Here is a 13,898-nt window from a genome sequence, read left to right as displayed (position 1 = left end):
AGATAAAATAACTATATATTTGCTAATGTGAGTGGGAATCATTTTGTGTGATACCAAAGTGATACTTGCAAAAATCAAAGATTTTATGAAAAATATGAATATATATTTTATGAAAAATATGAATGTATGGTCAGAGTCCTCAACCTGTCCTTTGAAGGTGGCCTATATGCAATGATATCTCTTCGGTTGTGAACACCCAAATACCTTTCAAATACCTTTGCCCACCAAGAGTAGCAGTGTTCCATGGAGAAATGATTGATTCTGTGTCTGACAGAAAGACTATGAAGGACAAATCCAGAGTATTTCAACTTCATAACAGTTTATTTTGAAAAGCAGATATAATCATAATGAACCAATTTTCAATGCTTTGTGGCTTTTGGTCTTGTGTGAAAAGACAAAGCCACAGTTTTCTTCTGGATCTTTGTAGTTTCTAGCTTCATATTTATGTCCATGATCTATTTCAATTTGCATACCGCATGAGTGAAGGGTTAAATTTAAAAATAATTTATTTTGGTTTATGGAAACTCTCTCATAGTTGTTTTCCCATTTTTCTAGAATTATTTTTTGAACAGACTACCTCTTGCCAATTAGATTGTTAAAAATCAGTTGCCATATACGTATAGCTTGTCTCTTCTTATGCCAAAAGTAGTCTTGGTTATTTTAGCTTTATAAGCTACAGGTAATGTGAATCTTTCAACTTTGATCTTTGTTTTTAAAAGTTGTTCTCTCTATTCTAGGTATTTTGTATTTACATATGAATTTTTAAAACAGCTTGTCGTCCTTCACAAAAATGCTTTTTTTGTGTGTGTGTGAATTTAGTATACAGAACAATTTGACAGGAATTGACATCTTAACAATACTGAACCTTTTAGTATTTAAACAGTTTGTCTCTCCATTTCTTTGGATATTTTGCAAAACCTGCTTATTAGGTCTAGTAAGACTTTTTGTAGAGTCCTTGGGATCTATGAAGTAGAATATGGTGTCTATAATTAAGGACAATTTTATCTCTTCCTTTCTAGATTGCAGGATCTGCCAACTATCTATCTTTTTGCTTTCCTTATTGTACTGGCAAAGACTACCATATAATGTTAATTAGAAATAGTGAAAGCAGAGCAGATACTCTTGCCTTTTCTCCAATTGGCAACAAGCATTTAGTATTATTAAGTATGATGTTAATTATAGATTGTCTACATAAGCCTTTCAACAGTCTGGAGAAAGCTGCCTTTTGTCCCTAGTTTGAGTTTTTACTAAAAATACATGTTGAATTTTTGTCAAATATTTCCTGCTTCTATTGAAATAGTTAAATGATTACTTTGTTTCAGGCTACTGATATCATGAATTATACTCACTGATTTTGTATGTTGAACAAACCTTCATTCCTGATCTATTAGGTCATGATGTATCTACTTTCAAAATAGAGCTGGGTTTATCTGCAATATTCTTTTAAGATTAGTATCCATGTCTAAGAAAAAGTTTGGTCATTTTTTTTCCGTATAATGTTTCTGACTGTTTTAGCCTCAATATAATCCTCTTCTCTTTCCTGAAAGAGACATTGTAGAATTAGTATTTCTTTTACTTAAATATTCGATTGTACTCAAGTCTTCCTAATGTCTTTTAAGTATCTTTAACTGAACATGTTCTCCTTCATTGCTTGTATTAGGCATTCATATTGTTCATTATTATGTACCTAAACTTTATTTATTTTGATGTGTATTATCATGGGATTACTAATTACATTATTTTTTGAATCAACATTTCTGTTTTGTGGGTCCCTCCAGGCCACCCCATTTCTTTATCTTGTTATCTTATCATGTTATTTTTACTTTCTTGGAGTTTTATTCACAATTTTGTATTCTCATCTATTGAGAAAGATGCTTTGATATTTTCAGGCTTTCTTCTTACCCAATCTCTCCTGTTGCTATATATTTTCCTTTATTAAAGATTTAAGTGGAATTGATTTTATAAATGATGTGATAAATTTAAGATTTTTTTCCTTTGTTTTACATAGATAATTGAGTCAGAAATAGTATGGAAAAGACTATTTTTCTCCTACTGCTCTAGAGTGCCATCTTTATCATAATTCAAATGTCTACGGCTAAGAGTTTTTCTAGATTCTCTTTTACCCTTGGTGTATTTGAGTACTCATACATAATACCACATTTTCTTAAATGCTATCATTTTATAGTAAGTCTTAGTCTGATAAATTCCCCAATTTGTCCTTCAAAAGTGTCTTGAATATTCTTGCCATAGACTGTTTCTATACATAATTTTAGAATCAAATTTTAAGATAAAGAAAGCCTATTGGGATTTGGTATGGAATGAATTAAATATTGTAGGAAATTAAATTGATCTAACTTCACTGAGGACTGATAAGGGACATGACAAAGCATATGTGTTAGATAACTGTCAGGAGCAACAACAACCTGTGTTGATAAAGAAAGATGAAAAGCATTACATGTTATACAAAACAGAATATCAGAGTAAACTCAATGTAACTACTGGCAAAAATGAATATGTGCTATTTGCTAACTAATAGCAGATTTATAAAAATTACAGCTTTAATTACATATAACCACAGTTTATTGGAATTTGGTATGGAATACATCAAATATTGAGATAAACTAAACCAATCTAACTTAATTGAGAAATGTTGAGGGATATGATTAGTCACATCCACTAGAACTTTGCAGCCAGATGCTGGCTACCTGATAGCTATATGATATTTTTATTATTCAGTAATAAAATTAACTAATTCTATATAAGTGGGCTGTTCCTTTGGATTTTCTTTCTCCACCTTTAACAATAAATACTTAGGGGGAAAACTAACACCCTTAACATTGAGTTTCTATACCCATCATTTAAGCCTGACCTTTGTGGAGGTTCTCACCCAGATGAGTCCAACTTTTTCATCAGACATTTCAGCCATGAGGATCAGCTGTGCTGGAAATGTGAAGAAGGTAAGCAGAATTGTACAGATACTGGCCTAACCCAAAGACCATTTCATCTTTGCCAAAACTGCTCTCCTGCAGGTGACTTTCAGCAGGGTTGCTTGTCTAAAGCTGCTCAAGAAGGCGTAAGAGATAGGTAGGAGACATTTGAGAGATATCAAGTTCTCCAGGCTAAGTAGGCGTGTCTCCTCTCTTACCCCAAGATTTTTTTTTTTTCCTGTGAACTGTCCTCAGTTCCCAGATAAGACAATTGAGCCTGCAGGGTAAGGGTGAAAAAGGAGCTAAAGAGACACAGGAATAGTTTTTATGTTCAATCACCTCCTCATATATGTTAATGTAGGAAATAAGTGTATTTTAAAATACCAATATATCATAGCAAGAACATAGCCAACAGGGTCAGAGACAGTAAAATGAACCAGTTGCAGAGGTGGGCAATCAAAAGAGGAGTGTTGAAAGTGTAGAGCAAGTTCAAATGTGAAGATGCACATTTGTCTTAGGATTCTGTTGTGTGGGAATAGAAAAAAACAAAAATTAACTGAAAATGTATTCTACATTGTACTTTTATTTACTGATAAGAAAAACATCCAGACAAGTGAAGTAAGCTTGTCTGAATTCACATAAGCTGTGAGCAGCTGAGCCAGGACTAAAACCCAAGACTGTATGGCTTCAGTACAAAAGTCTTCCACCAAACTAACTTCCCAGTTAGGGAGAGTGAAGGGGAGAACTTGTCAAAATCCAAGACTTGGGGTCCTTTCAGAGATGCAGTTCAAATTATATGCTTGAGATAGAAAATGCATAAATGTCAACATTACTGAATCAACTCAACCTACCTCTGTACTTTGATACAGGAGTTTTACATGCAGTTTTAGGGCTTAAACACGTTAATATAATACAGGTTCTAGGAATTGATGTTTTGTGTTATTCTATTTTACTCAAATGTTCTTCCATGTCCTTTATAAAGAATTACTGTATGGTCATAATTATGCCAACCAGATATTAGTGATTTCAATTTCTGATTACATTATGCGGTATAATAAGGAATATGTAAATCGATGCTATTCTGTGTACATACTTTATTCTACTGATCAATGAGTTCATAACTTCAAAAAATTTTCACTCCATATTAAAAATGCCTTCCCATATATGTTTGTTGAAAAAGGTATTACCATACTAGAAACATTTATTCCCTAGGAAAATTTTATCTATAAAGATGCTATAACGATGTTGTCCCATACTCATCAAGTTAATCAGGTTCCTGGTTATTATTAAGGCTAAAGCTAATATTGAAGGCTTTTCTGTGGTAAGTTCATTAAGATTTTATGGCTGTATGAATTCTCTGATGTACAGTGAGTTGTGACTTCTGAATGAAGGCTTTCCCACATATCACACATTGATAGGGTCTTTCCCCAGTATGGATTCTCTGATGTAAAACAAGGTCTGACTTCTGGGAAAAGGCCTTTCCACATTCTGCACACATATAAGGTTTCTCCCCTGTATGAATTCTCTGATGTCCTGGGAGGTGAGACTTCTGAGAGAAGGCTTTCCCACATTCAGTGCACACATAGGGTTTTTCTCCAGTGTGAATTCTCTGATGTCCAATGAGATGTGATTTCTGACAGAAGGCTTTACCACATTCACTACACGTATAGGGTTTCTCTCCAGTATGTGTTCTCTGGTGTATGATGAGCTGTGACTTCCGGGAGAAAGTCTTCCCACATTCAGTACATTCATAGGGCTTCTCCCCAGTATGAATTAACTGATGTGTAACGAGTTCTGTCTTTCTGCTGAAGGCTTCTTCACATTGAGCACACTTGTAGGGTTTCTCGCCAGTGTGAATTCTTTTATGTATAATGAGGTGGGACTTCTCACAGAAGGCTTTTCCACATTCAGTACACTCATATGGCTTCTCTCCAGTATGAGCTCTATGATGTATAATAAGTTGTGACTTTTGGGAAAATGCTTTCCCACATTCTCTACATTTATAAGGTTTCTCTCCAGTGTGAATTCTCTGATGTATAATAAGGGGTGATTTCTGGGAGAAGGCTTTCCCACATTCACTGCACTCATATGGTTTTTCCCCAGTATGAACTCTCTGATGTATAATGAGGGATGATTTTTGAGAGAAGGCTTTCCCACATTCAGAACATTCATAAGGTTTCTCTCCAGTGTGAGTTCTCTGGTGTACAATGAGATGAAACTTTTCACTGAAGGCCTTTCCACATGCACCACAATCATATGGTTTCTTTCCAGTATGAATTCTTTGATGTACAATAAGCTGTGACTTCTTAGCAAATGCTTTTCCACATGTAATACAGACACAGGTTTTCTCCTTAGTTTCAACATTCTGATATTGGATAAGGGATTGTTTATTGCTGAAAATGTTTTCACATTGATCATCATCACAGAGTATTACCCCATTGTGAATTCTCGCAAGATCAGAATTGGACACACTGTCACTAGATAATTTTCCAAAACCCAGACTCTCATTAAGGTTTCTTCTTGAATTACCCTTATAAAAATTTGGTAGGCCAATATTTGGTTTTAAGTTCTTTTCAAATGTATTATATTTGTGGAGTTTTTGTTCTGATGTATCTTGTTCTATGTACTCATCAAATACTCTTCCAAATGCATTATATTTATGACCCAATGCCTCAGTTGCTATATTGCTACTGACAAATGTGACTTGCCTGAAAAGTTTGTCTTGATTTCCCTGACAACTCTGCAGCTGGCTATCTCGTTGGCAGACTTTTAATATGGAGTAAAATGATCCATCTTTTGTGACTCCTTTCAGTATCTTATTATGGAAGGAAACAGTCTTCAAAATATATGATTGGGAGTTATGAAGGTTACTCTTCCTTTCTAAAAGAAGGAAAGATAAAATCAAAAAGTCATAAAGAACAATTAAAAGAGTCAAAGTAGCAGAACAAATGGATAATCCAACATAATGAATTTAGACTATGAGTTCATGGTCTGGCATCTCAGAAAATAGTCCAGCATGATTGGGTGAATAGATAAAGTATTGAAGAGAAAGTATTAATATAAAACCTAGACTTGAAGGAGACAGAAAAGAGACTTTGATCTTGAATTATTCTTCCAGGATATTCCTATTTCCCCTGCTTTCTGAATAGAAATTATTTTCACTTTTTGTATTCTTTTTCTTATCAACTATTTGTTATTTATAAATTAACCATTATTCTGCCACCACTTCAAAGAAACTAGGTCTCTTATGTATTTAAAATACTTTAACTCTCCTCAGTTTTCCTGACTAACAACTAAAACAAACAACAGAGAAACCCAAGTACTGCTATAGATTCAGTATCAGATTCATACCAAGAATACACATGTGAATTTAACTACTTTCAATAAAATTCCTACTATATGCATCAAGTGAAACTAGCGAAGTTCTCCCAGAAAAGCCATATCTTATTAATTCCAAGGTTTTATGAACAGCTCTCTTCCGCAGCTGCCCTTCATCCTCTTCCTTCAATCTCAGCACTTAATGTCATTCAGAGCAATCATAGCTGCATACTCAAAAAAATGCCTTTTCAAATTCTGCCACATCTCTTTAGATTCTAAATTTTTTCAGAGCCTTAAAATATAGTAGCTGTATTTGTTATTTAATTGTGTATTCACGTACCCAGAGGTCTTACCTCTTAAAGTACTTAAACTAGTCTTACGTACTTGTAAGGGCTTTGTTTTCTGTTGCCTTTATAGCTCTTTCACATCATAAAAGGCATAATTACATAATTTATACACAAATAACCATATACATATTTATAAATATGGGGGGATTAAAGAAGAAATAGCTTTCCACAAAAGGCTCACATTACTTTTAGTTATTTCTTAAATGCTTACTAAATGCCTATAATTATTGGTTGAGTAAATATTAAATTCTCAGCATAGGAGCAAAGAATAGATTTCAATAAGAATAATATATAAGCCTCAGGCACCAAACAATTAAAATCAAAACAAACTGATATTACACTTTCCTTGTCTCTCATGTGCATGATTTCCATCTGGACAGGTCCAATTTGGTATTTCTCTCTTTATGATCCATGGATCTTCTCCTTGTTCCAACTTTGATATGACATCTGGCTTGGAAACTGGATATCCTATTAAATGGAAATCAGGAAGGAACTGGATTGACTGCACTGAAGGAAGAAGAGAAGGTACAATTTCAGGTGTTCTAAAATGAAGTTGTCTATTTAGCCCTCAACAAAGTGATGACCTCCATTTGCAAACATATGAAGGTCATGAAATTCATATGTATCAGGAACCAACTAAACACAGTAACTGATAAAGAAAGGCACTTGATTATACAACTGGATTATACAGGGAAGCCATACTTACCCATTGAGGCCAGATGGCTGAAGTTCTCCAGCATCACATCCCTATACAGGGTCCTCTGAGCAGGATCCAATTGCTGCCACTCCTCCTGGGTGAAATCCACAGCCACATCTTTGAATGATACTAACCCCTGTAACAGTACATTCCTATTCAATGTGAAGTGATCATTTTCATCATTACTACTATAGTCTACAAAACTATAACCACATCATAGTTTTTGAGAGAAACAATGTAAAGCTCTATTTTTAGCAAGAAAAATCAGATCAGGAAAATCAAGAGATAAACCATAAAATGCCTATCTAATATATATATATATATATATATATATATATATATATATATATATGGTAATTTAATAAATGACAAAGATAGCATTCAAGTAACTGGGAGGAAAAAAGATTATTCCATGAATGCTACCAAAATGGCTGGTACAATCAATAGAATAATATTAAAGTAATATGTTATTGGTTGAAACGTTTCTCCTAAAAATAGATATGCTGAACTAACCCCTAATACTGCATAACATGGCTTTACTTAGACACAGAGTCCTTGTAGATATAACTAACTGTATGAAGTCATTAGGGTTGGATCCTAATCCAATATATTTTATGTCCTTGTCAGAAGGAGAAATTTGAGCACACAAGGACAAAGGGAAGATGATGCAAAGAGATGCAGAAAAAAAATGGCCATGAAAAAGTAAAGGAAAGAAACCTGGAATAGATTCTTCCTTCACAGTCACATAAGGAAATAACCCTGAAGACATCTTGATTTTGGCCTCCAAGCCTCCAAAACTAAGGCAATAAATTTATGTTATTTAAGTTAACCAGTGTGTGGTGCTCTGATATAGCAGCCCAGGCAAACTAATACATTATATCTTATACCTTAGAAAAGACAATAAAATAAATTGTGATGGAAAAAAATTTAAACTCTAAGATGTCCTAGAGATCATAAAGTCAGAAAAAAGAAAAACTTTTTATTTACAAGTATAGGGCAGAGAAGTCCTTTTGAAATACCAACATAAAAAAAATAGAAAATAAAAGAAAGACCACATTTACAGAATCATACAAGACCAGTGCACTAGAAACTAATTAACTGACTCTCATTTTTGTGGGAAAAAGATCTTAGCTTCCTCCAAACCTAACTGTTCTTTTATAGACATGCAACAGCTGGCAATATAATGAAATATACCAATTACAATAGTAACAAAAGATAAGAAATCTCAAATAACAGGTACAATAAGAAATGTGCAGAAAACATTTATGAAGAAAACTACAACAAAGTTGCATGCCATCAAAATAAATGATTTGGGTAAGTAGAGAGCAATATAGTGTCTCTGGATGGAAAACTGTGACTTATGTCACCATTATTTTCACAATAGTTGTCATCTAATAGTGAAAAATAATCTAATAGTGGAATGATTTGTTATTATTTTAAGCTACTTTTCAGGATATTTCCTAAATATTTATTTTCTAAATACTCCATTGTTATTAAGTGTTGCTTTCAGAATGAAAACAAATGAAGTATTGTTTCAAATATCAACACTTCCCTTCTTCAAAGCCTCGGTGGTTTCCCTCCTAGCACACAGAATTAGTCTCAGCCATCTCAGTTGTAAACTTTTTCTCCTCCCACATATGGTTCCCTATGCACACCGCCAAGCTGCCAAGCACTTTGCCCATGACAGCCCCATTTAGTTTCCTATTGTACATATGAGAAAACTGAGAACTGTAGTCATTAAGAAACTACTGGCCAAAGATTATATACAGAAAATATGATTTGACTGATTAATTTTCAGATTTATAAGATTTACTCTGAGTCACCAGCTTGGTTCTTTACTACTCACTTCAGACTGCCTCCTTGATATGGAAAACATCATCTTTCAAGTTCTATCACTTCAGTCCCATGCATAGGCAACCTCTCCATGCAGCACTTACCTCTTCAGTTTTCCTCAAATCCTCAGCTTTCCTAAAATTATGTTGTACCTGCTACTTTCACAAATGCTGCCTCCCATCCTCACCCCATTTCCTTCATAACCCAGAGGTCAATAATCCTTTAAGCCTCTTACCTGCCTCCTTACAAAGCTGTTGGCTCCTCCTCTCTGTGATAACAGCACACTGCTTGTTCCCTGCCTGTTACAGAGCTTTTCTGTGTTAACCCATCTCTTCATGCCACTTTTCTTAGAAGTGCTATCAGTAAAGAAGAATGCCTAAATTTTCTTGAGATATTCAACAGCTACCCAGTGCCTATGGCATAAATTGAGTGCTCGAGAAAAAATGTGCTGAAAATTAACGAAGATTATACAATTTAAAATAACTAAAACTCATGGTCAGTTAAAAGTAGTTTTGGGGCTGGGACTGTAGCTCAGTGGTAGCGCACTTGCATCACATGCATGGCCCTGGGTTTTATCCTCAGCACCACATAAAAATAAATAAATAAAAATAAAGATATTGTGTCCATCTCCTACTTAAAAAAACATTTTTTAAAAAGTAGTTTTGTACAGCAGTCAGTCATACTCTTTTGATCTGAAAAGTAGTAACATGAGAAAGATAGAATGTAGAATGTAGAGGAAATACATTCTTATAGCAAAATGTATGTTATAATTCTAGCATTCTGATTGTGCTTTATTAGTGTTATTCAAGTGCTTAATATACTAAATAGATATGTATTTTGTTAATTCTGAGAAAAATATGGTGTACAATTGGTGAAAATTTATACTTTTGTCATGTGTAAATAATTTTTACAGCTTGGGTGGCTGGGAGAATGGAAATGCCATTTAGAGAAGAAAAGTGGCAGAGAATTGGGGCAAGTGTTAGAGGGAGAAAGGAAGGGGAGAGGCAGAAGCAATGCCTTCACTTCTGGATGGTACAGAAGATGAAGCCCTCTTCCTGAAGGAACAAGCACTTATTCAGCTAATTAGCCAGGGTAGTTGGATTTATTGGGCTAATAAAAAAATCTATTCTTATTCTTTAAAGCAGTGCTAACTAAAAGGAATATAAAACTAAAGAGAAAACCTATTTTAGATTTTCTAGAAGTTACATCCAAAAAGTTATTTTTAATATTTTATATTTATCCCTGTATACTGCCTCAAATATCATTTCAATATATAATTAGATTTAAAAACTATTAAGTGGGTTTTCTGGAATTTTATTTTCAAATTTCAGTATATATTTAACACTTAAAGCATTTTAATTCAGACTAGCCAATTTCAAGTGCTCAATACCACATGTAACCACTAATGGCTACCATATTGAACAATAAAACTCAGTGCTCCTGACATCTAGGAAGAAAAATGAACTCATCTTTTTGCAACAGAACTCAGTTGTTAAGTTCTACCGTAAAATACGCAAAAGGACTACTAATGTAAAAGCTGATTTCAAGATTTGACAATCACAATGATGAGATAATAACAGCTAATGCACACAGTAGAAACCATGTCCCACTTAATTCTCACTTAATTCTCACAACCCTATGAGGACTACCATCTCCATTGTTACAAATGAGGAAAAAGTTCCAGGCAACCAGGCCAGAAGAAATATTATGCATCTTATAAAACAACAATGAAGAATGCTATGTACTGACATGGGCAGATAAACAAAATGTATGTGAAAATCTTATACTGGACAGAAAGTCGAAAACCAGGTTGTGAACAAAATGTTCACTATAACATCATTTTTTCAAAAGGAACATACAAGAAAATAGGAGGCATTAAGATTTGCAGGGTTAGAAATAATAACACTGAATATCTCAGGGAAAGGAGGCATTAAGTTAAATAGACTCTGTTTTTAATTTTTATTTTATTATATAGTTTAAAATTTTTATACCATGCAGAAGGCGAGTGTTGATAAAAAATTAACACATATTTTTAAAAATGGAAGAGCAGAGAAGAAACAATCAAACTGCAGAGTAATCCTACAAATTCTGAAACCACAACAAAGAACACAGAGCACAGGGAGTTTTGCCCTCCAAACCTTTGCCAGTTAAATATAATTTAAGAACTATTTTTTTTTTGAGAGACTTAAGTATTTTGGAAGAACATTCAAAATGTGTCTATCTTAAATTATCTAGATTCTACCTCTGGATAAAGTTAGACTCTAGAAAGTCTTTACAATCATTTTCTCCTCTAAGGCAGGTGTTGACAATTTTTTTGGTAAAGATAACATTTTTGACATTGTAGGCTATCCAGTCTCTGTTGTAACTACTCAACCCCACCACTGCAGCTGGAAAATAGGTATGGATAATATATCAACAAATATGACTGTGCCTCAGTAAGACTTTGTTTGCAAAAAAATTGGAGTACTGGATTTGGCCACAAAATAAAATCCAAGTGTTTGGCTAAAAAATTATCATACCTACCATTCTAAAAAACATAATTTTAAGACACATGTACTGGTACATTTACCAAAGGAGTGTTGAACACTGTGTACCTAGAGACAGACCCAAAAATAGCCTTTTTTTTTTTCTTTTTGTCTTATACAGCAAGAAATATTTTCTTCCCATAGGAAATTGATCTGCTTTAGGGAAATGCAAATCATGAAATCATATAACTTATGATGTCTATTTCTGTAAGAAGGGACAGAAAAACTGATATGAATTTAGAAAAACAGTTTTGAGCCAGGTTTCTACATATTACTCAGCAGCTCTTTCTAGGTCTTAATCTTTATTATTCCTACCTTTACCCTAAGCTAAATTTTAAATACTTGTGCTTTTCCATTTGACTGTGTAGAAAACCAAGGTGGTAAATGTTTAAAAAGCAACTTACCTGGGACTTCATTTTCTGCTGTCTTCCACAAGAGCAGATGCCTGAAAAAACAAAACTGGTGATCAGAGTCAAAATTTCACAGTCCAAATCCAGAATGTAGCACCGCATTCAGCATTCTAGAAACCACCACCATGTAAAGTCAGGTGGGTAATGGTCCACCTTGTGAGAGAAGGTTGAGAAGGTTATTGGAACCTTACAGAACTATCAGCAAACACCATTTGGAGAAGGTATCAACCATTAACTTTTATTTGTTTTGTGCCTTTAATTTGATCACAAAAAACTCAAGACTTTTTTTTTTCTTTTTTAAACTTCGATTCATGTAAGGATATGTGTTCAGTTGATTAACTAAGAGTATATTGTTCCTCCTGGAAACCAGCAATTCTACTTAATAATCATGGGTAGTTATTTCCTAAGGGTTCAGATATTTTTCCCAAACCTAGCAAACCCTCTTGCCAAATCAATATTGATGAACTAAAATGTTAATTTTAAGATATTTTCTGCTGAAATTTTTATTGCTGATTTTCAACAGTGTGTACAAAAATGGTAATAAGTTGGATCCACCGATAAAAGGAAATATTCCACAATGCAGGATGGTACAAACCTGGTAAATAAGTATCAGTCCCAGGAAGAGTCATGAGTACAGGGCTAAACTGGTTCAGAGCAAGTGGGGCTTCTATGAGAGGGAGACTATTTTATATAGGGTATCCCAGGCTTTATTAAAACAGACCTGGAAGGAAACAAGACAGTTATTCATATCCTGAAACTCAATGTCTCTTGAGTAAAATATAAAATGATTTCAATGAAAGAGGGGAGCTGAAATTACACTTTTCATAATAATCCTCTCTCTTCAGGTTTCTTTGGTTTCTCTAAATGACCATTTCTGAGGAAAGGCATGAGGTTATGGGGGACAATGCGAGACTGAGAAGATGTGACCAGAGCTTGACTTCTACTCAACAGCTGCCTACGATTGGAAATTTAATGTAAAGGAGAGCCTTTCTTAGTAAATAGTGGCTACTAGGTCGCCCTGACTCCATCATTGTTTCTTCCAAATTTCTGAACCCCTAGCAATCACATGCTCCATACTGACTCCCCCATCCTTTAGTCCATAGCCCCCCACCAAACAGATTCCTCAGAGCGATCTAAGTCATTGTACCCTGTTAGCCCTCCTTCACATCATTCCTGACCCCACAGACACCCCGTCATTCCCCAATTGTTAATCAAACAGCTCATCCATCCCTGACTCAGAAATGAACCCAACACTAACCATACGCACCTCCCACCCCGTGATTTCATAAACCTCCCATCACAGACCCGGACTGACGCGTCTCTTCCCATTATCAATCCCACCGACTCACTCATCACTGGACACGTTCCTCTTCTGACCCCCAGCTCGATTATCAGGTCCCGAAACGCTCATCACGGCTTAACCGGGATGGCTGTCACATCCAAAGTAGCAACTCTCCCGCTTCCTGTCGGTGAGCACCTAGCCGGGCTCCGGAGCCTGCGCCTTTCCGTACCAGACGGCTTTGTTCAGCAAGCAATATGGCTGCTCCCAATTGCTCTTTGGCAGGGAGCCGCCATCATGAAAGTCAGATAGGTTCCGTACAAACACCGGATTGGCCTGGAACTGGGCTGTACCACCACGCTAGAGAAGTGGGGGAAGAGGGTGAAGAAGACTACCATAAGAACAAATGAACTGAGCATTTTTGCAGAGAGATTTTAAGCGGACACTAAGAAGGAGTTTGATTCTTTTGTTGAAAGAGGAATAATTTGGAACAGTAAAATATTTTCTTTAGCGCATCTACACACACGTGTTTGGTGAAGTCCTCTCCCGGGTGATACCACAT

General features: G+C 35.0%; 1 protein-coding gene across 4 annotated transcripts; it reads right to left on the bottom strand.

Annotated features, from left to right (window-relative positions):
* Positions 1–629: 629 nt before the first annotated feature.
* ZNF300 (zinc finger protein 300) lies at positions 630–13,560 on the bottom strand. 4 transcript variants are annotated; one of them, XM_081286892.1, is made up of 6 exons: positions 13,407–13,560; positions 12,653–12,778; positions 12,052–12,092; positions 7,299–7,425; positions 6,934–7,060; positions 630–5,803 (listed from the first exon to the last, which is right to left on the bottom strand). In XM_081286892.1, exons 2-6 carry the CDS (start codon positions 12,684–12,686, stop codon positions 4,258–4,260), a joined length of 1,875 nt encoding a protein of 624 aa, XP_081143018.1. In that variant the 5' UTR covers positions 12,687–12,778; positions 13,407–13,560; the 3' UTR covers positions 630–4,257. The 4 variants fall into 4 exon arrangements, with proteins under 4 accessions (XP_081143018.1, XP_081143020.1, XP_081143019.1 ...); XM_081286894.1 differs by having other exon boundaries at positions 7,299–7,383; XM_081286893.1 differs by lacking the exon at positions 12,653–12,778.
* Positions 13,561–13,898: the final 338 nt, after the last annotated feature.

This window comes from Spermophilus citellus (genome assembly GCF_964194105.1).
Source record: "Spermophilus citellus genome assembly, chromosome: 1".
Taxonomy (NCBI): domain Eukaryota; kingdom Metazoa; phylum Chordata; class Mammalia; order Rodentia; family Sciuridae; genus Spermophilus; species Spermophilus citellus.
This window is presented reverse-complemented; position numbering and strand designations above follow the sequence as displayed.